The sequence below is a fragment of the Mustela putorius genome, unplaced genomic scaffold (genome assembly GCF_011764305.1).
Source record: "Mustela putorius furo isolate JIRA1106 unplaced genomic scaffold, ASM1176430v1.1 tig00003901_pilon_pilon_pilon, whole genome shotgun sequence".
NCBI classification, from domain to species: domain Eukaryota; kingdom Metazoa; phylum Chordata; class Mammalia; order Carnivora; family Mustelidae; genus Mustela; species Mustela putorius.
This window is the reverse complement of record NW_025422049.1, coordinates 7,643,776-7,665,203: the sequence shown is the minus strand read 5'-3', so window position 1 is coordinate 7,665,203 and position 21,428 is coordinate 7,643,776. Positions and strand designations below refer to the sequence as shown.

The following is a 21,428-nucleotide window of genomic DNA, read 5'->3' as shown; positions in this document are numbered from 1 at the left end:
CTTGCCTATTATGAATAATGCTGCCCCCCCCCAACTCTTGATTTTTGAAATCTTGCTTACATGACTGTGCTCTTTTCTGCTTTAGGAAGACAAGACCAGTTAACCTACCCTTTGGTTTTTGAGGATTGCCAAGGGCTTCAAGATTCTTATATTTAACATTGGGAGTCACACAAAAGGCTTGATTGGAGAAAGTGTGAAAGAGCCCAGTATATACTGAGATCAGGTTAACCCCTGGAAGGTATTTTGTTTTTATTAAAGTCCAGAAAGTGGAATGAGTGTCTCTTTTTTTGTCAGTGGCCTCTTTCTCATCAAATAAGCGTATGGCGGGGGGAGGGACTCTGTTAAGGAAGAGTCCTAATTAGTAGCGTTCTAGTACATGGAGTCTTTATTTGAAATTAAGCACTATGGAAGCTGTCTTCATCAGAATGGCCTAGGCTTGAGATTATGAATAAGTCAATCTATCTAAGCTATTGTGCTGGCTTTTTTGGTTATGTATCTGCCCAGAATCTCATTGTCTGCAACGTTCTCAGCCACCTGGGTATAATGGGTTGCAGTGGGGAGCGGGGGGCAGGGGTGATTTTGAAGGAAGAATCACAAATTCCACCCAAACCTTTTAGCCACCCAGGCTCTGGTGGGTGGACTGGACAGACCAAAAACGCTATTCAGTGTTTTGGCTCTTTCTACTAATTTTTCTTTTGTTGGTTCCCACATTGGCTTCAGGAGTTATATATGTCTGGAAAACTGACACGGCAAAGTTCTGGCCTGTTCCCTGCCCTGATGCTAAGGGATAAATATAGATCTCAACCACTACAGAAATGTGGCCAGGATTCCAAGGGCTGTGTGCGTGAGGGGCAGCAACTGATGGGACCATTGTGACATGCGGGCTAGAAAAAGGCTTCTTTATGTCCAAGACCCTTGCTGGGGAGGGGAGGGGTAAAGCAGGAATCTGGCTTCTAAAATCAGAATGCATAATCCACATGTCAAGGGGCTCATGGGTTGACACAAATAAGGAATATTGTAGGTGGCTTGGTGTGGGGGGGATGGGGAGAGCAAAGGGAATCTTTCCTGACACCCTAGATCCTTTCGCATGAGATCAGTCTTATGAAAAAAGAAAAGTTATCCTAGCTCCCACCCACGCCCCACCTCCTGCACACGCTGCTACTCAGCTCTCGATTGAGAAGAACACGACTTAAGGTTTCCATTGGGCCCATAGTAGCTCGGGTGCTAGAGAAGGGCAGAGGGCGGGTAGAGACGTGAGGTGAGGGGGGCGGTGAGTCGCTCCTCCTCGTGACCCAGAATATCTCCCCCCTCCCTGTGATGATGAGCTTGCTTTTCCATAAGGGCTTTCCTTTGATTCAGGGAATGGGCCAACCAATGAGAGAGGGGCATGTTAGATTATTTTGGGGAAGGGCTCATGCCAGGAGGGTTCACTTTTAACTAGGCGCCAAGTGTCCCCAGCAACCAGTGTCTCCTGTACCAGTGGAAACTCCAGAACTCTCACCCCCTTGCCTGCCTCTGCCTCGTCTTTGCCCACGGAACAGCCATGAGAAGGCAGCTCCGGTCCAGAAGGGCTCCGGCCTCTCCGTACGGTTACCGCTCCAGACTTGTGAGTCCCGGGGAGCAGAATGCTTTGCCATCCCTTTTGAGGGGGGTGGGCTGGGGGTTGCGTAGATCTTGGCTTTCGGCTGCTTCTCCTCAGCATGGGCAGGAACAGCGAGGTTTAAGGAAGCCTATAACTTCAAGATGGAGCAGTGACTCCTGGCACCCCATTGTGCCCTAAACTGCTGCACTGAAGGAGGAAGTCCCTCTTCCTGGGGGAACAAAAGACAAGGGGAGGGGAAGATGCCAAAGAATAGGGACCTTCTAAAATTGGGGGGGGCGTCTGGAATTTAAACAAATAGAGCTTTTGGAGTCTGGGAGTAGAGGTTTTGGTCCGTTAGCAGGAAATTTTAGCCAGGAGAGAGAGGAAGGGGAAGAGGAAGCGAAACACACTGCCCACCCAGCTGCCTCAGTCCCCTGGGGTGGGAGAGTCTTAGGAACCCAGCTGCTATTTTTCTAAAGCAGAAATTCCAAACTCTCTTGCTAAAATCAGAGAACCGTAGATAGAAGCTGGGAGTAATCTTAGACATCATCTCTCCAGAACCCCTCATTATGTAAAGGAGGCTGCTGGGGCTCCGAGCACCGGAGTGACTTGCAAGTTTCCTCACTTTTAATCTCCGGCTCTATTAGACATGCGGTAGGCGACTCCCTAGTCCTCTGTCTCTCCCCCACCTGCCGCCAGCCCGCCTGCCACCCCACCCTGCCCAGCACACACACACACACACACACTGGCACACACTCGGGCACACACACTCACACACAGGCACACACACGAATCTCTGCTGTCGCTGTTTATCTCCAGGCACCACAGAGGTCTCTGAACCCACCGTATCCTTGCATTTACTTTGCTCGAAATTGTTAATATATGCCACACACAGTACTTTTTTTCTGGGGGGGGGGGGTTGTGGGGAGTGTAGTCTGAAATCTCCACCAGAGAGGGCTGTGATCTGAGCCCCGGGAGGAAACAAAGCTTAAATCCACTTTTCTTTGGAAATGGCTGCTTATATAACCAAGGAGTCAACAGAGGAAAACACGAACCCCTCCAACCCCGTATCAGCCTACAGAGGGCTTCCCTTCTCAGCCACACCACGTAGAATCTTTCTTTTCCCATTTCCAGAGTCCCTCCCAGCTTTCGGAGCAGCCAGAGCCTGTAGGGCACCTACAACACTTCCTTCCTTGGCTTCTTCTCTACGTACTGTTGCTAAAGCTTTATGTATCCGTTCGATTAGTTGTCAAGCGCATCCGAGGGTCTGCTCTTTATAGGAAATGCTTGATTTTTAAATGCACCGGGGGATCTTGCCCTGTAGAGGGACTACTTGATCAAATCTAAAAAGAAACTATTTAATGCAGTAATCGTATGCCAATTTCTCTTTGAAGTTAACCAACTATTCAAATGTTTACAGGGTGTTACTCAATGCAGGGCACAAATTTTTCCTTTGGGTCATACTGTTTGTTTATATGTTTATATATTTAGAGTGCTCAAAATGGAGCTACCCTCTGCCCTTCAGACTCTCCCCTTTTAGGGCAACACGATGGCCCGAGCACACACCCACTACTATAGTCCAGCACGTTCACACATGCTGCCACAGGAGGGCACGGCCACTTCAGGCAGCGGGCAAACACAGACCCTCTCACTCCCAGAGTCCTGACAGGATTCTGTTAAATAGTTAGTTGCCCCAAAGTGCCTCCCTTGCATAATGGGAGGTTCTCCTAACACAGGGGAAGCAGAGGAGAGCAAAAAGAATATTTGAGGTTCCTGAAACTCAGGCAGTGTGAGAGCCGTGGGGAAATTAGCTCAGAGAAGGTTAATTCTTCCCGGGAGGGTAAAGCTTTAATGACAAGCCATCTTTAATGGGATTATCATGAAAGCTCATATCTACAAATAAGATCAGGCGGAGGCCCAGGCCAGCTGTCTGCTCCGTGGAGCAGAGGTGGACAGCAGGCCCTCGCACAAGAGGGAAAGAAAAGGAAGCTGTCCAGAAAATATAAAGGGGACACTAAATCCCCCCGCAGTGAATCGTTCCACCTAAATTCTCTGAGATTCCCGGTTGCGGTGGATTCTTCCCAGGCCATGAGGACTACACAGCACAGTCCACAAGGCTGCTGGGGTTAAGACGATGAGCTCTGGGAGAGCAATTTTCCCAGAGTCTGGCTCAGGTTTTAAGCCCAGTAGTTATCACTGGCACTCGTTCAGTCCCCACTGGCTCCCGAGCCGTGGGCCCCACATGGATGGAGGGACACCAAGGAGTTGGAAAAAATACCCACTCTGCCCCTTGAGTGCTCAGAATGTAGTTGGGGAGGTCAATTGCGTACACACGTCTGCACACGAGGGAAAGAGATTTAAGAGCATTTATTAGTCCATTCAACACTGAGCGGATGGAGGCTCTCCTCCTGAGCCTTGCACCATGAGTCCGCATCAGAGTCAGAAATCCTTGATTATGAGCACCTACAATCCCTTGGGAACACGGACTCTGACCACCCCCCCACCAGTGGTGGCCCCAATCTGTTAGCGACGTCTAGGTGCTTGAGCTCAGGGTGTCAGGGGAGAAACGTCACTGCCCCGGGTAACGGGAAACACAGGTTCTGTTGACTTGATCACGAACTCTCTGTGTGGCTGCAGCTGCGTCCTGCCCCCTCTCTGGGCCTTCGATGGACAAGGGAATCTTCAGGGTCCCTGTCAGTTCTAATGTGGTGTGTGATAGAAAGTTCTATATTGGAATAGACTCGAGAACCGTTCAGGATTGCTTCTGATCCGCAGCCGGATGGCACGGGGCAGACTGAACGCTGAGAGCAGAGTCTTGTCATTCTGGGTCATTTTTACTGATTCTGAACAATCCAATTTTCTGAGCCCCCGCCCCCCCCGCCCCCCACTAATGGCAGCATTTTTAGCTGAGTGTCCTCTAAATGGCCTTTGAGGAATCAGGCAGGGAGGGGGCAGCACGGAGCCCCTGGTCTCTATCATTTGACACATCCAACCCCAACAGGTGCACAGGCCCCGCCACCCTTCAGATTTGGACAGCAGAGAGAAGGGAGGGTGGCCTCATTTTCTGCTGCTGCAGGGAGCCTTGGCAGACCCCCAAAGAGCAAAGATCCAACTCTCCTGCCTGTGGCCGAGAGGCATTCGAAATCCTGTCGGTGAAGTCTGGGTTTCTCTTTTTTTGGTTTAATTTTCTTAGAACCACTCAGAGAAGATTACAGTTTCGGATCTCAATAACTGCAATCAGTCAATCAACAGATATGTGCTGAGCACTCACGACGTGCCCAGATTCTCGCCTAGGGTATGGGGTTGGGTGGGGAGCGGGGAGACGAGGGAAGTAGCAGTTGAGGTTCCAGACCTCAGGGAGTCTGTTCGACCAGCTGAAGGCAGGAAGAGGTGCCAGCTCACGCAGCAGTCAGAGAAGCAGCAAACAGACTCCTGTGTTTTGTTTTTGCTCGGGTGGGAGTCTAAGTTTTGAGGAGGGGTCCAGCCGCTGGCCTCGTCCTGCTGTCTGTCAGAGGCTACTTTCAGGTGCAATGCGGGATGGTCAAGTTGAGCACCCACCAGCGTGTGGGACCGACAATAAAGCTGACCTGGCCTTAGAATTTGCCGTGGTGGACTCAAGTGTCTAAAATGACTCTGTCCTTGGTGTCCAGCTCGGCTCCGCCCTGACAGGCCAGACAAAGTGAGGCCAAGGGCCCAGGACAGAGGAGAGACAGAAGCAGAGCCCTGAGGGGAAGAACCCAAGGGCCTGCAGCTGAGACTAGAACTTACACCTCTGTGGAAAGAATATTGGGTCAAAATGGGTCAAAGAAAGGATATTTCCTCCAAAAGAGCAGAGAGAGGGAACATGTGCTTCTCGTAACCACGGGTGTGTGTCCGGGGAGGCTACTCCAAATACGAATCGTCTTCCATTCCTTTTGGCTGGTGGGATGCGCCCTGGGGAATTTTTTTTTTTTTTTTCAAAAAGGGGACTGTGTTTTGTCACCCTTCCAGGACGATCAGGATGAAGTGAACCAGAACTACTTAGCAGATGAAGAGGAAGAAGCTGAAGAAGAAGCTCGGGTGACGGTGGTACCCGATCTGGAGGAGGAGGAGGAGGAAGAGGAGGAGGAGGAGGAGGAAGAAGAGGAGGAGGAGGAAGAGGAGGCGAAGGCGGAGGAAAAGGGTCAGGGTCAGCCAGCAGGCAATGCCTGGTGGCAGAGATGGCAGATCGTGAACGAATACCTGTGGGATCCGGAGAAAAGGATGTCTCTGGCCCGAACAGGTCAGAGTTGGAGTAAGTCCCAGTTGTCCCAATGCCCCAGTCGGTGTCCTTTGCTTTTGGCTTGGTGTCCAGGACCCCTTTACCATACATTGGATGGGCTTGTCTGCACACTTCTCTCAGATCTCATGTGAAGGGCTCGATGCCTAGGGAAATGCCTGCACTGGGGGCAGATCCCATCGGAAGAAACCAAGTAGGTAAACACATTGGATGGTGGAGCTGAAAGCCGCTGGGCTCAACTTCATTTGCGATGCAAAGGGTCAGTAAGAATGAGTGGGAAAAGCCCAGATTTTGTTGGTTTAAGTCCCAGCCCCATCGCTTTCTATCTGTGTGACCTCAGGCTCATCCTTTACCCTCTCTGAGCCTTGGTTTTCTTCACCTGCCAAATGAGGGAAACAATCCCTACCTTGTCTCTCCCACAGGATCAGCCTGAGGCTCATTTTGGATGCTTCAGTTGTAAACTTGAAAGCACAGTTGCCTCTTGAACAACACAGGTTTGAAGGGCACTGCTGCGCAGTGTTTTCCCCACAAACACAGCGTAGTGCTCTAAATGTATCTCCTCTCGCACAAGGCCGCCTCTTCCGTGGCTTACTTTATGGTAAGCAGACAGTACATCCCACATGGAATGTACCAAACACGCGTGAATTGACACTTCCTGTCACGGGTAAGACTTCTGGTCAATGGTAGGCTGCTGGGAGTTACGTTGGGGGAGTCAAGAGTTAGATAGATTTCTGACCGCACGGGGGTCGGTGCCCCTCAGTCCCACACTGTTCAAGGTTCAAAGGTACTATGCAGGAGACTGCTGCAGGGCTGTGGGACCGCAGTCCCTGCTAATTTGGCGGCGGGTTGATAAAATCCCATCGGTTCCCCCGGGAATGTCAGAAAAGGAAAGCCAGGAGGCGCGCCCTTGTTCCCGGCTTGCGGGTGTTTCAGGCTCTCAGGGGGGCACACAGAGAAATTCTGTTTAAAGAGGTCATTTCTGGTGATTACGGCCGAGGCCGCATCGTGCTCGATCGATGGCAGAAGGGCATTCCTTAGCCAGCGTTTCGGCTTCACAACCTCTCCAGCACCCCTCTCTCAGGGTCCTACTCACCTCTTGAACTATTCACGCTGAGCCTTCTCCTTAAGAGATTTAGCCTGTGATAAAATTCACACTTGCCACACTCTCCACACGGCCCAGAAAAAGAGCAGCTGCTGGCTTGGCACTCAGTTAACCCACAGCAGAACAAAATAGATGACTGGACGGGTGAAATCAGAGTCCCCCAGTGTCCGAGGTCTCGGTTGCTGAAGTTGACCATCATGCCTGCTAAAGGCCCTTTTGGCTGAGAATTTTCTCCCCCCGCCCCCACCCCCACCCCCCAGTTTAGGTTTCTAATTCAGCTCCGTCAGGGTGAAAGGGCCAGGCCTCCTTCCTGGAATTAGGAATAGCAGGTGTGGGGCTCTAAGCAACGCCCACCTCCCTTCACCCTTCCTTAGTTCCCAGCCCCACCCCTGCCGATCCCTCAAACCCTCAACTGGAACAAATGTACCATTCAAGGAACATTCCAACGTTCTGGAAGCTGCAGACAAATGCGGACGCTCACTGGGGCTCCAAAGGGGGCACAGCTGTTTCTCCCTTGCCTAAAGAAGACTGGGAACACAGGCCTTGTGAAATGCAAGTGCGCTTCTGGGAGAGGGAGCTGTACTTTAACCCCTAAATGGCCGGTCCCTGGAACTTTACCCGAGTTGCTGAGGCAAGTTGGTCCCATGGAGAATAATCCATGGGCCAAAAAGAGTGATGGGGGAGAAATGTTCAGGTGCCCAGGGAAGACACGGCAGTGGGGACACCCCATGGTAGGCTGTATCTGGGCCTTTGATGGCAGGTGTGAAGAGGGTCCAGCAACTCAGGCTTCTGCTGTTGGGCTTTGCCTGGGCAGGCGGCACATGGTGATGGTAATGCCTAGGCCACCAAGCACATGTTTTGCTGCCCTCTTGCTTGAAAACTAGGTGCCCACTTGAGCAGTTACTAACCCTGTCTCAGCCTGCACATATTCGCCCAGCCTATGGTTACAGTCTGGGTCTTTCCTTTGGTAGCGGGGCAACTTCTATTTTTAGGAACTATCTGTTATTTTATTGGATACTGACAAAAACCATATGAGGTAGTAATATTATTATCCCCATTTTACAGATGCAGAAACTGAGGCTTAGAGAGGGTAAGTAACTTATCTAAAGTCACACAGTTATGAAGCGGCAGCACTGGGATTCAAGCCCAGGTCAGACGAACACTGGGGTTCACCCTCTTGCTGGAACACCACATTCTCCTCACGAAGTATAGTGATGAGCAAGGCCCTGACGGGTACGGTCTCAGGACCTGATGGGATGTTCTGGTGGGAGGAATAAAGAATCTAGATCATGGGTCCTTACCCATGTCTATCCAAGATACCCAGGTCTAGCCAGGCTTGGGTAAGGCAATCAGAAGAGACACCTGCACTACCTAGAGGAGTAGCGCAGGGAAAACCTGGACATCCAGGGAAGAAAAAGCTGGAGGGATCAAAGGGTTCTGATGTAGGTATGGAGCTTGGTCTTCCTTGGTGGGGATGGGGGGTGGGCAGCTGTGTTAGCCCATCACAGACTTCAGGGCTAAGGGGTGAGGCTCAAGGGACTCACCACTAGTGCCGTTCCCCCCTCTGCATTTCCTAGCCACACATCCTAGGCAGGGCGGAAGGCATCTCCAAGGGAGCGTACCTATATCCATTGCTTTCCTTTCATCCATGAGACTGAGTCTTCTCGTCCGCCAGGACGGCTCCGGCCATGGCTCCCTTTCCGGGGCTGGGGGTGCGGGTAGAGGAAAGCGGGAGGAGGCACCAAGTACCACCGGTGCACGGGTGCTGCTGTTCCTTCTCCAGGGCTTCCAGCTGAATTGCTGTGTTCCGGCTCCAGTCCTGCCTCAGTTTACCTTAGAAAACATCAAGGTTCCATTTCCAGTGGGATGCCTGCGGAGCTTTCTTCCCCCTTCCTCTGCCCCTACCCACCCCACCCCTTTCTGGCTCATTTTATTTGGTTCATGGTTCAATTTAAAGATTAATATTTGGATTCAGTTTTGGGTACAGCAGAGTTATGCGGTTTGTTCCGGTTTTTGGTTTGTGAGTCAGTTCCAATCTGTCGTTCTGACATCATGTCGCTGCTGTGAGCAGAGCCAGACACTGTTGCCTGAGAAGGCCCCAAGGAGGACTTGAAAAGAACTTCTCAGCAGCCATCTCGTGCTCATCCACCTCGCTCGGTGCTGCCTCATCCTGGGGCAAACCTAATCCCAAAATAGCCAGTGGATGAGGGACTCACACGGCCGTGTTTCTGGTCCCACAGCAACACACATATGAATAATGACGATGGTGGGGACCAACCATGTTTGTAAAGAGCACTTGGTATCTGCCAGGCTCTGGGCGCTGCTATTTAAATGTATCGTCCCACGCCAAGAAGGAAGTCCTATCATTGACCTCCCAGGACAGATGAGGAAATTGATGCCCAGAGAGGCCAGCAGGACTCGAGGAGAAGTGGAGTTTTAGATATTTTTAGGGCTGTAGATCATTATATGAGGTGAGCAGCTAAACTTGTTTCCATTCTCCCTGTGAGGAATTAGGGGCACGGAGAGATTTTGGAACTTGCCCTAGCTCACGGGTAGAGCAAGTGTCGATGTGAATGAAGCACACGCTCTTCCCCCTTCCTTCCTCGTCACGTGTTCTTTTGGAAAAGCAGAGCCACTTAAACTTTTGCTGAAGATGAATAAGATTGGAAATAAGTAGGGTGAGGCCTCACTTTGCCTTGATTAGAGTAGAAGCAAGTCCGGCAGAAATTAATCAAAAGTTTGAATTATAGGCTATGTGAAAAGAAATGCTGTTTTCATCACTTGCAAATACATATAATCACTGGAGCCAAGCTGCTAGGACTCTTCAGGGCACCTGCTTTAATGAGGACTCCCAAGCAATTTGCCCTCTGCTGTACTTTCAACTCCACTCCCCCGTAATCTTGCTCATGGCCCTCATCGGCTCAACAAGCCCTTCCGTCGGAGATGCTGTAAAGGTACACGGCGATCAGACCTCCGACACAATTCTCACGAATTCCAGATTGGTGAGATCTGAATAAGCAAGGACATACTCAATCTGGGGAAGGTGGAAAAAATAAACAGATAAATAAGAAACGTCGCACCTGCTGGGGTTGGTTCTGGCTCATGTGTTCAAGCAAGGAGGCAGGAGGGCTTGTTGGCAAGCACTGACCACTCTCATCTCTGATCCTTCTGCAGGCCTGATTTTAGTCATTTACTTCTTCTTCTATGCCTCCCTGGCTGCTGTGGTCACTCTCTGCATGTACACGCTATTTCTGACCATCAGTCCTTACATGCCGACCTTCACCGAGAGGGTGAAGCCTCCTGGTGAGTGCCCAGATGCCCTTTGCTGTCCGAACTCGCTGGACAGAAATCTGCTTGTACAGCATGTTCAGCCTCAATTAACTTTGGCTCTTCCCGGTAATGACTTGGGGATTCAATTATTAAGAGTAAAAGTAAAATGGTACTTGGCAAATTATGGTCCTTTTTATTTTGATTGCCTGGGAGGGGGGTAATGGTTTCATGGGAATCAATACAAAAAACTTATCTCCAAGAACGGGTTAATATATCCAAGACCTGTTTTTGTTGCCAGGAGTTATGATTAGACCCTTCGCCCATAGCCTTAACTTCAACTTCAACGTTTCTGAACCTGACACTTGGCAGCATTATGTCATTAGCCTAAATGGCTTTCTCCAGGGTAAGTAAGTTCCTCTGAATGGGCGCAATCTCTGTGGAGAAGCGGTGGGGTGGGGGTGGGGGATTCAAAATTCACAATTCACTGGAAGTCCCACTCTTACTAACCCCAGCCCATCCCGGTCTCTCCTTACCTTGCATCCCCCTCAGCAGCCGTATGTACAATCAAGACTGTTCTGGTTTGTGATTGTATGTTGTCTTGAAAGCATAGAAGGCAAGTCTCCAGCAAGATGTTAAGTTCATTGAGGCAGAGAACTTGTTTTCTCTTAAACATTCTAGGGCACCTAGTTATGTCCTGAGCACATCCAGATGGCTCAATAATGACCATTTATAAAAGATCATTCCAGGGGGTGGGTAGTGGTGAGAAAAGAAGAGTATTCTCCAGAATGGGAAGAGTCCTGCCTCCTATACTTTCTCAAGGTAAGAGAATTCCTTTCTTGGAGATAGGCCATCTTGAAGGAAGAGGGCAAGGGTCTTGATTTAATTAACATCCCAGCAGGGAGTTAGAGGAAGAATCTCTGGGTGACAGTCACGCCAACATTTTGATAGCAAATGTTTGCAAGACGCCCATCTCTATAGTGTCATCGGATACACTTCCAGGGACCGACAAGTGGCTTTTTGAGAAGCCCTTCCATGGACTCAAAACGGAGGTAGCTCTTTGGTTAAGGTCTGACACAGAGCATGAAGGTTCTAAAGCCCCAGTGGGTTGCATAAATTATTTGCGGAAAAAAAGCCAGTTTGATTGCTTTGGTTGTCCCTGCCTGGCTGAAGTGGAGAGGTGGAGAGCAGTAGAATATGCACTGAACGAGAACAATATTTTATATGACTGAAAGTGTTACTTCTCATTTAACTTTAACCCTCCATAGAAGCGATTGACGGGGCACCTGCATGGCTTAGTCATCAGCCAAGTGTCCAACCCCTGATCTCTGGTCCGGTCTTGATCTTAGGATTGTGAGTTCAAGCCCCGTGTTGGGGCTACATAAAGAATCTAACATCTCCATTCTCCAAATGGGGCAACTGAGGCTCAGAAAGGGGAAGTAATGTGATAGAAGTCTCCCAGCAGCCAAATCAGTGTTTAAACCCACATCCATGGTTGTGACACACTGGCCACGGGAAATGTGATCCAGGACCCGCAGCATCAGCATCCCCTGGAGTTTGTTAGAAGGGCGGGCTCTCTGGTCCCACCCCAGACCTGTGGAATCAGGATCGGCACTTGAACAAGATCCGCAGGTGATCTGTATAAACTTTAAAGCTTGAGAAATACTACTTCTCGTAATTCTTTGCTGCTGCCATATGACCTGGAGTTAGAATCTCAGCTCTGTATCAGTCATGCTCAGTATCATTTTGGGGAAGGCTGAGTTTCAGATTCCTCATCTGTAAAATGATGGAGGCTGGGTCCTTTCTGGGTCCACGTAGTTTTTCGAACTCAAAACAAACAAAACCCAAAACATTTTGGGCATCAATGGCCAGCACAATATCTTCTCTTCTTTCAAACTGTTTGTGAGCTGTTGCAAGTGTGTTGTCAGACTCTCTGCTGAGGAAATCCCCTGAAAAGCTAGTAGATAGAGAAATACCAATTCTGACCTGATGACAGAGATGGTGAACATTAGGGAAAGCATCGGGTTTTTAGTTCCTAAGTGTAGATAACATGCCCTATTTAAAAGGAACACATCTCTGAAATAGACATCTCAGAGTATCAATTTCATTCCCACGAGGACTGCGATTTTGCAATAAGGGTCATGCCCATGTCACATTATTTTTAATGGAACTACCTCAAGAGAAACAATGAGCACGTGATTAGAGCTTCTATTTAGAAACTTAACATTTGAACATAGTTCTTGTTCTAAAAAAAAAAAAAAAAGATTAAAAAGAAACCTTGAATCGAATGTAGCTTTGTCAAAGGAAAAATAAAGGCTTAACGGTAATTGGAATAGATTTAAAATTTCCAGTTGCTCCTTAACAATACTAAACCCGAGTGACAACCTGTCCAGATTACAACCCAGCAGTACATTTGGAGTTTTACCACCAGCAGATCATAGGTGCACAGTCTCCTCTGAAAAACTGAGCTACTGGGAACATGAGTGCATGGGGACTAGACCTAACAAGACAAACTGGACTCCGTCATTTAAAGCCAAACTGGAAATAATGCAGTCGTTTTCAAAGCCCAGTCCGTGGCATCTGGTAGTCCAAAGAGTGAGCTCACAGACAGCCCCTTTCTCCTTGATAAGTATGCCTTGGACTCATGCTCCATTCCATCCGATGTAAAGGGACACAAACCCTGAGTGCCTCGAGTCTTGGTAGACAAGATCTCACCCTCTCACTTTCTCGGGGGGGACCCTACAGCTTGTCACTGGTTTCTGTCTTTCAACCTAAGTTCTATTCTGTGGTGCTAACTTCTGTCCATAAGGGATGAGAAGCTGGTTTATCTCCTTTTCCTCCCTCTCTTCCTCCTCTCCCTCCCTCCTGTCCCACAACACACACTTTTCATTTTCTTGTATCTGAAAAGAAATAATGGAAAATGGAAGCTATACAGTGACCAACACATGACCCAAATATAGATATTCCAAAGTTCGTAGGGAAGGAGACGCCATCAAAGTGGGCCAAGGGAACGAGCCTGAAAGGCTTCCGGGAGAGATGCTGCCGGGGGATCTTGGGCACCGACGCCCAAGGGTCCTTGGGTCACAGCCTAGGCCAGGCTGAGTGGGCTCTCAGAGGAGCACCAGCAAGTTGCAGAAAGGAAACTAGGGAGGAGGCTCCTGAAAATGTGGCCCTCCCCTGTAGCACCTGTCTAACATGCCCCCCCTTTGCTGCCCCCACACATGCTTTAGGTTACAATGACAGTCTCCAAGAGGAGATGAATGTAGATTGTCCCCCGGGGCAGTACTTCATCCAAGATGGCGATGAGGAGGAAGACAAGAAGGCCTGCCAGTTTAAGCGCTCCTTCCTGAAGAACTGCTCTGGCTTGGAAGACCCTACTTTTGGCTACTCTACTGGACAGCCTTGCATCCTTCTAAAGATGAACCGGGTATATTGGCCCTTGATACTCCTGTGATAATAAGTAGAGGAGCTGGGTAGGGGCTCCGGCCCCTCTGTTTCTCGTGGGCTCTGTCTCGGCACACTGCAAGTCTGGCCACTTTTACTGACAGCGTCAGTAATACAAACAACTGGACAAACCTATCAAACAATAATCCCCTTTTCTCCCTGATTACTTCCTATTTCCACTCTTGTCTCCTGCCCCTAACCTGCCCTTTGATGCCCTCTGTCAGTAATGAGGTCCTGAGCTGTTTGGAACAGGGGACTGACACGATGGGGGAGGGACAATTCTTCTATCATAAGAGATACACTTTCCTCCTCTCCTGCCATGCCTTAGGTGTGGTAGAGCCTTACCAGGCACATGGCTCTTAAAACCGGAAAGTTCTTTCTATCTTCAGGGTTCTCCTGCTGCAGTTACCTTTGTATGAGCATCAGGCACAAATACAAGGGGTAAGCTGAGCTGCACAACTCTGGAGATATTTTTGCATTTTTTGCCTTTAAAAAAATTATTTTTTATTTGACAGAGAGAGTACAAGCAGGGGGAGCAGCAGTGGGAGAGGCAGAAGCAGGCTCCCCACTGAGCAGTGAGCCCGATGAGGGGCTCCATCCCAGGACCCTGAGATCATGACCTGAGCCAGAGGGAGAGGCTTAACCCACTGAACCACCCAGGCCCCCCTAGTTGTTGGCTTTTGTAACATTCCTGAGAGGGCTAATGGGTTGTTTATGCCTAAGGAAGGGGTGGTTTAAGGGGGGTTTAGAAAAGCCCCATTTTTACTGTTCAATCCATTTTGGTTTTTGATGCTTAAAAACAACAACAACAACATTCTGGTTTTCTTTTGATAGATTGTAGGCTTTCGTCCTGAGCTTGGGGATCCTGTGAAGGTGTCCTGCAAAGTTCAGGTAAAGTGCCTTTTTGAATAAGTACTGCTAGCCCATCTGTTTTATGCAAAAAGATGGTTCTTCCCTCCTAAGGTTTTCATCGTGGATGACTGGCTGTAGGTTAGGGAAAGGGCTAGGCTTTTCCTAACTATGCCTCCCTTTGGTAGCTTCTGGCCTCCCTCTTGCCAGAATGCATTCAATTCATGTGTGTTTGTGTGTGTTGTGCGGGTGTGTGTGTCCACGCTGGTTTATACCTGCGAAAGCTGAAGAACGACCCTGCTAAAGGCCACAGCAAGGACTGACAGTGCGCCTGTCATTAACTGGGAATCTGTTTACACTTTTGCTTTTAGCTCTAATTACTTGTTTCTTTGAACTAAACAAACAGCTTTTATTAGAGTCATTAGTCCCTGCTTTTCAAACAGAATTTCACTTTTTGCAGCAATGACCAGTGGCACTGAGTGTTGGGATAACAAATGACTACAAGGGGAGTATAAACAGAAGTCCATTAATATGCTAATTAACTGTCCTTCGAGGGACCATTAACTCCTATCTCATCCACCAATTAGCTCCTTTGTAGGAAGAAGCCCTAGGTCTTGGGTTTGCTTCTCCAACTGGAAGCAGTAGCTCCCTCCAGTTTCCCAGCATCCACTGCGCCCCCAGCCCCGGCCAGCCGTCTCGCTCCTGTTCTTGAAGCCGGGTAATCCCCATCCTCCGTTTTAGAAACAGCTCGAAACTCCAGCCTCGATGGTGGTGGATCAGAAAGCCGCAAGAGGTAGCATTTACCCAGCACGCATTTATTGGTCACTTTTGCTCTACCGGGTACTTTGCTAGGTGCTGGGGGCGTCAAGATAACTATGGCTCTATCTCTGAAGTCGGGGCTTCACATATTCCAGCTGCTATGAAAGGGGCAGTGGGGACACTGACGATGATGAGTGATGAAAGGTCAGGCCATGGTTTGCCCCGCCAACAAGGTAGGAAGGACATTCATTCTGTTCACATGGACACGAGTCTGTGTAAATACACACACGCACATGCGGTGTGACGACAAACTAGTGGCACTGATTCCCCAGACTACTCACAGACGTGAACTGCATGGCTTTCTAGAAGAATATGTAAGTAAATCATAAAGACCGACTCGGTCTTAAACTAGCATGTTAGTTGGCTCGAGTCCTATTTACAGCTCCCTAGAGCCATTCGTCTTTCTGCTTGCACAGAACCTTGCTGAGAACTGTCTTTTAAAAAGAAAACAAGAAACAGTAAGAGTCATTATACATTCTATAATAATCAAAATCCACACCCACTGTGGAAATCAAGCAGGACAAGGTAATCACGAGGATAAATTAAGGGGAGCTTAGAGTATACTCTGAACGATCATACTATGTTGACAGAAGGAATCACATGACCCCAGTGAGTGATTTGCTGGTAGTGAACTCTGTTTGTCCCTCATTAGTCCTCAGATCTCTGCTAAACAGGGCAAGCCTAATGCCTAGGCAGAATGGTCAGTCCCCTACCTGATGTGACATGATGAGGGTAGACTGACTTCTTTCATCTTTCCAGCACTGGCTCCCTCTTGCTTGTCCTCCCGAGGTCACCTCCCGTAAGTAAGCACTACAGAGAAGATGGTCAGACACACGAGTTTTGGTGGGCCACACTGCAGGCCGTGTCCCTGGGCAGCAGATCCCAACGCGCAGGGTCTCCTGCCCCATGGAACTGAGCCCCCGGTGTGCAAGGCGTCATGGCGTGGGATCTACTCAGCATGTTCTAACTTCTGCCTGCCTCAGCGTCCAAGACTGGCTGCCAGGCCCACGATTATTTTTTTTTTCCCCCCGAGAGGGGCTGGCATGGTAGACCCTCTTGGTAGAGCAGCACCGACTACTGGCCACCCCCTAGAACCCTTCTATCTGGGTCTCCTAGGAGCCAGTATGGAAATATATTGAGCACGTTCGGTCTCCTCAGTCCAGGCTTTCCATTCTGTATTCTTTGAACTGAAAACCGAGGCACAGTCTCTCCCTGGAAATGTTCTGGCTATAGGTGTGGGGTAAACTATGCCCCATTCTGCTTTCATGGGTCTTCCTGGGACAGTTGTTTCTGGGTCACATCATGATTTACCAGGGGCACAAGCCCCTCGAGCTCAGGCTTCAATTCCCTGGGGGACCCAGCATCCCACATATACCTGCTTTTACTTCCAGAGAGGTGATGAAAATGACATCCGATCCATCAATTACTACCCAGAGTCGGCTTCTTTTGACCTTCGCTACTACCCTTACTATGGCAAACTGACTCACGTAAGCCTGTATCCTTTTCAGTCTTTGCTGTCAAAAAGGGCTCAGAGACAGAGGCAGGGCTGCCCAGAATCTCTGAGAATTAGGGAGCAGCATGTAGTAACAGTGGGGTGAAGAGTGGCTGGCCAAGACCAGGAACTCCCTCTCCCAATTCCTACTACAACCGCTCCTTTCCATATCTGAAGGTATTTCACATATGGTCTGGTCTAACTCCTTCAGCTTACAGATGGAGAAATTCAAGTTCAGAGAGAGAAAGTGACTTGCCCAGCACAGAGAGCCAGGAGCAGAAAGATCCCTGTCACTGCATTCCACAACACCCAAATGATCAAACCCGCCTGTTTGTTCCAGGTGAAGCCTTGGGGCAGGGGTGGTGGGTCACAGGGCCGGGCTTCACCTTGAGCATAGACATTTTAAAGACACTAGTTATGGCTACATTCGTCTTCTGATAACCCAGAAAATCCTATCACACAGAGTTAGACCTGGTTTTCCCCAGAGGACAGTCAGACATCCGACAGGGACTTAGGGGAGAAAGGTGTCATTTCCCCCACGGAACCAGGGCAGAGAGAGAGCGTGTCAGTTGCTTTAGCCACTCGTGACTGGGATTTGCTCAGTTCGCTGGTGAGAGTTACCCCATTCTGCTCTGAGTATTTGCTCCCTTGCATCCTGTTACCCACCCCCCACGGCCTCTGCCCCTCCCATTTAGAAGTCATTGTTCTTCTGCCTGCAGGTTAACTACACCTCCCCGCTGGTGGCAATGCACTTCACAGATGTGGTGAAGAACCAAGCGGTGCCTGTCCAGTGCCAGCTGAAGGGCAAGGGCATCATAAATGACGTCATCAATGATCGTTTTGTGGGTAGGGTGATCTTTACTCTGAACATAGAAACCTAAGAACTTTGCGGGGCACTCCCACTAGTTCTGTTTCTATTTTATTTCATGTAACCCCTGGTAGGACCTGAATTCTTTTTCTTCGCTCAGGACACAGCCAGACGGACACCTAAGACAGCAGATCATCTTTCCTTGCCTTTGACATATGTATAAAATGACATTGTGGGATTGATTTTTTAAAGGTAGTCTCTCCTGATAACAAATAGATGATTTGAATTTCCTTTCCCCCTACTTAAAACTAAAACCCATTCGTGCTGCTAGAGGTCTCACCATAGTGTAAACATAGTATCTGATAAAATTCACAAGGGCCATGAAGGAGAATTTCTATAACGATTTTAAATTCATCGTGTTTTGTAAAATTTTGTTGTTTTTAGAGGTGAGATTCCTCCCAACCAGGCTGATAAGCTTTTTGTTTGTTTGTTTCTGGTTGTTTTTTTTTTTTTTTTTAATTTTTTCTTAACCTACCTGGCAAGTTCCTTCCCTGGGAATCACCAATCAGACCAACTCAGCATACACCTAGGGCTATCATACCTAGAGAACTCTATATCCAAGAGTGCTTGAGGAACTGGCTGTCTCAAATGGGCAACTAAATAATACTGATTTGAAGACTAGGTTATCTTCAACGGGGACAGAAAGCAGTGCTAACTGGATATCGTTCTGGAATACAAATGAACACCTTTCCTATGACTTTTGGGGGGAGGGGAGGTCCATAGCAACTGGGGCGAATACTTACCATGTGAATGGGATTGGCATTTGATCCCTTGCTCTGTGGTGTGATCATCCAAAGGCAGACATTCCTGCACACAGGTTTGTCTCAGCTGCAGGCAAAGGAGAAAACGAGGAAGATCTCCACCCGCTAATTATTCTTGGGCCCTATGCTTGGCAGTGATAAAGCGTCCTTTGAGACCATCCGGGAGGGGCATGGTGAGCCCCAGCTACAGCTCTAGGGATTGAAATCACGGTCCGCCAACTGATACACAGTAAGACAGAAAGCTCCCACCGGGCTTCCCCCAAACCCAAGGCCCATTTCCGGTGCTTCATGTGCCCAGAAAACGATGCGAGGCAGGTGTTTATCCAGGTTGTGGGTCAGCCAGGCTGCTTTGTCTTCTCCCGGCCACTAGACCGGTCCACAGCTTCTTAACACCTCCACCAGGGGGAGGGCTGGCACAAGGAGAAAAAGTGAGCATTAGCCAATTGCATAGTGTCTCGGGGTCCAAAGAACGCTTCGGTGCCACCTAGAAAAGCATCCAGAGTCTGAATTTCCTCCCAAAATGGGGAACTGGCAATCTGGTAGTGAAGACAAACAAGCCAAGAAGTAACTCTGAACAAGTTGTGACGAGTTCGACGACTAGTATGTGGAAATGCTATGGGAACATGAGGAAAAGTACCTAACTTAGGCTGAGAAAGTAGCAGAGGAAATTTCACCTGCGAAATTATAATCACAAAAGACCACCGTGTGTTTGGGTAACTGGGAGCAGTTCGTGTGGCTGGAGTGTAAGGGGCTCAGAGGAATGTCCGGGAGTGGCAGGGGATTGGGCTACAGGGGTATACAGGTACTGAAAGAGGACTTCGAGTTTAATCCAGTAGGTGAAAAGGAGTCCTTCATGTATTTTAAGCAGGGAAGCTCTGTGATCATATTTGCACTTTGGAAAGAGCACTTTGGCAGCTAGAGTGGGGGGGTTGGAGAGGGCAAGACTGGGGAATGGGCACTGAGGGAGAAGGAGGAGTCAGGAATGCCTCTGAGGTTTTGAACTTGGCTAGAACCAGTGCGATGGTGACATTGTTGATTGAGACTGAGAATCCAAGAGAGAAGCAAGATTGGAGAGCAAGATGTTCTCAACTTAAAGCTTGTGATTTCTATTGGTCAGACACCGATGTGGAGATGTCAACACAAGTGGGGTTGGGGAGAAGGAAATCTGAGAACAAAAACAGCATTTGCTTAAGTGAACGCTCTTAAGAAATTCTAAGCTATTTAATCTCGGGAACTCGAGCCAGTTATGTAAACACGCCCCACGGATCTAGTCTCTCAGATAGTGTTTTTCTCTTTAGCTTGTGGCAGAAACCTCTGCCGCTGCTCTTTGGATTCTCCTTCCCGTTTCCCAACTCTCCTCAACAGAGTAGAGGGGAGCCGACCTCTATTAACAAGATAAAAGATACTCAACAGCATATCTGTGGAAAATACAAAAAGAAAATGAAACTGTCTCCTCCCAACCCTTCCTTACCAAATTCCATTTCCAAAACCAATCTTTCAAAAGAAAGAGCAAAATACCTGAAGACGGTAACTTTAAAACCATTTCAAGATTTCCTCAAACAATCAAGCTCTCAAAATTCAGTAGGAAAAGATAATAGAACATTAGATCTGGAAAGGATACTAGAGTGTTTAGAGAAAACCTGCATTGCATCTGACTCCAGGTCCAGTGCTCTTTCTACTCTGAGCTGCTGCTTACCAGGAAGTACCATCTTTTTAAAAATCAACGGATGATACCCCAAACATTTTGAAACATATGTCAAATTTGAGTTAGAATAGTTAACATTTCACAGGAACTCAACTACTGGTGCTATATACATAATACATTATCCTGTTAAATACGTTGACTATTACACAGACAAGGAATTATGAATCTTTTGTCCTACAGTATTTCTCATTCAGTGGAATCCATTGTATCCACAGTTTCCGAGCAGTATTGAATAGTACTAGGATGGTTTGGGTTGTCAGATGGGACATGTAAAAATAACTTTATCACACAGAACTGGAAATTATCACTAAACTGGGATTCTAACAGTTCAATAAACTTCCGGTGGATTAGTCTAAATCTTCCCCCATACCATTTCATACGGGGATTTGATTTGTATACCATCTGTTGCAATGCACTTGGTTTTACTTGATTGTCAATGAGAATTACTACTTCCAAATGCCTTTGTGGTTTTGTCCATGCTAGAGTTATGATTTCTCACCCCTCTGAAATCATTACCTTAAAGTAACTTTTCTTAGGCATCTATTTGCTGAGAATCTTCATGTAGAAAACATTATTATTGTATTGAGGAATTGTTGACAATAATAAATTGAAATTAAAAAGAGGTGTATGGTTTCCTCTTTCTAGACGGTATCACTGATTTTCCCACAGGAATCCTGGACAGCCATGTGGGTGGAAAACCTGACAATTGACAGCCCATTAGTTTAAAACTTTTTTCTTCTTCTTCCTCCCACTTTTTTTTTTTTTTTTGACTCTTGGGGTTTAATCACAGGAGGATGAAACTAAAAGTTTTTTCGTTTCTGAGCATCTTTCCTTTTTAGTCTCCATGCTCTGGTTTCTCAGAAGACTACTTTGTCAGAGCAAACTTCCTTTCTTCATCGAGTCCTGGTATAAATTGTTCCATTTGTTTGTGTAGGAAAAGAACACCAAAAGAAACTCTGAAGTGGGGGAAAGGAACAAAAATCCAAAGAGAAGCTGCAGTTGCTTGATGAAAGCCTAGCTAAGTGACTTTAGGGCACATCTGGTCACAAATGTCTCCCAGAGCAAATCTCTAATGGTAATTGCAATTAAAGACAGAAATATTTCCACTCCCTTGTTTGGCTCAGAGACTAAGCTGCTGTAGGAATCCCTTATTTCTTTGGAAGCTGCCCTGGCCCATGGTCTACAAGGCTTATATAGTTTGATTGGGGAGTGAAGTCTGTGATCCCAGTACATTACCCCTATCTAAGTTCTATGTTAGAGTCATTTTCCTTATTGATTTCC

The 21,428-nt window shown here is 48.1% G+C and overlaps 1 protein-coding gene across 2 annotated transcripts; it reads left to right on the top strand.

Annotated features, from left to right (window-relative positions):
- The first annotated feature begins 1,202 nt into the window (after positions 1-1,202).
- Positions 1,203-20,790, top strand: ATP1B4 (ATPase Na+/K+ transporting family member beta 4). Of its 2 annotated transcripts, none has more exons than XM_004762067.3 (8): positions 1,203-1,606; positions 5,573-5,843; positions 10,117-10,245; positions 10,511-10,615; positions 13,440-13,636; positions 14,488-14,544; positions 16,713-16,808; positions 17,533-20,790. In XM_004762067.3, exons 1-8 carry the CDS (start codon positions 1,544-1,546, stop codon positions 17,692-17,694), a joined length of 1,080 nt encoding a protein of 359 aa, XP_004762124.1. In that variant the 5' UTR covers positions 1,203-1,543; the 3' UTR covers positions 17,695-20,790. The 2 variants fall into 2 exon arrangements, with proteins under 2 accessions (XP_004762124.1, XP_012916707.1); XM_013061253.2 differs by having other exon boundaries at positions 5,573-5,855.
- The last annotated feature ends 638 nt before the right edge of the window (positions 20,791-21,428 follow it).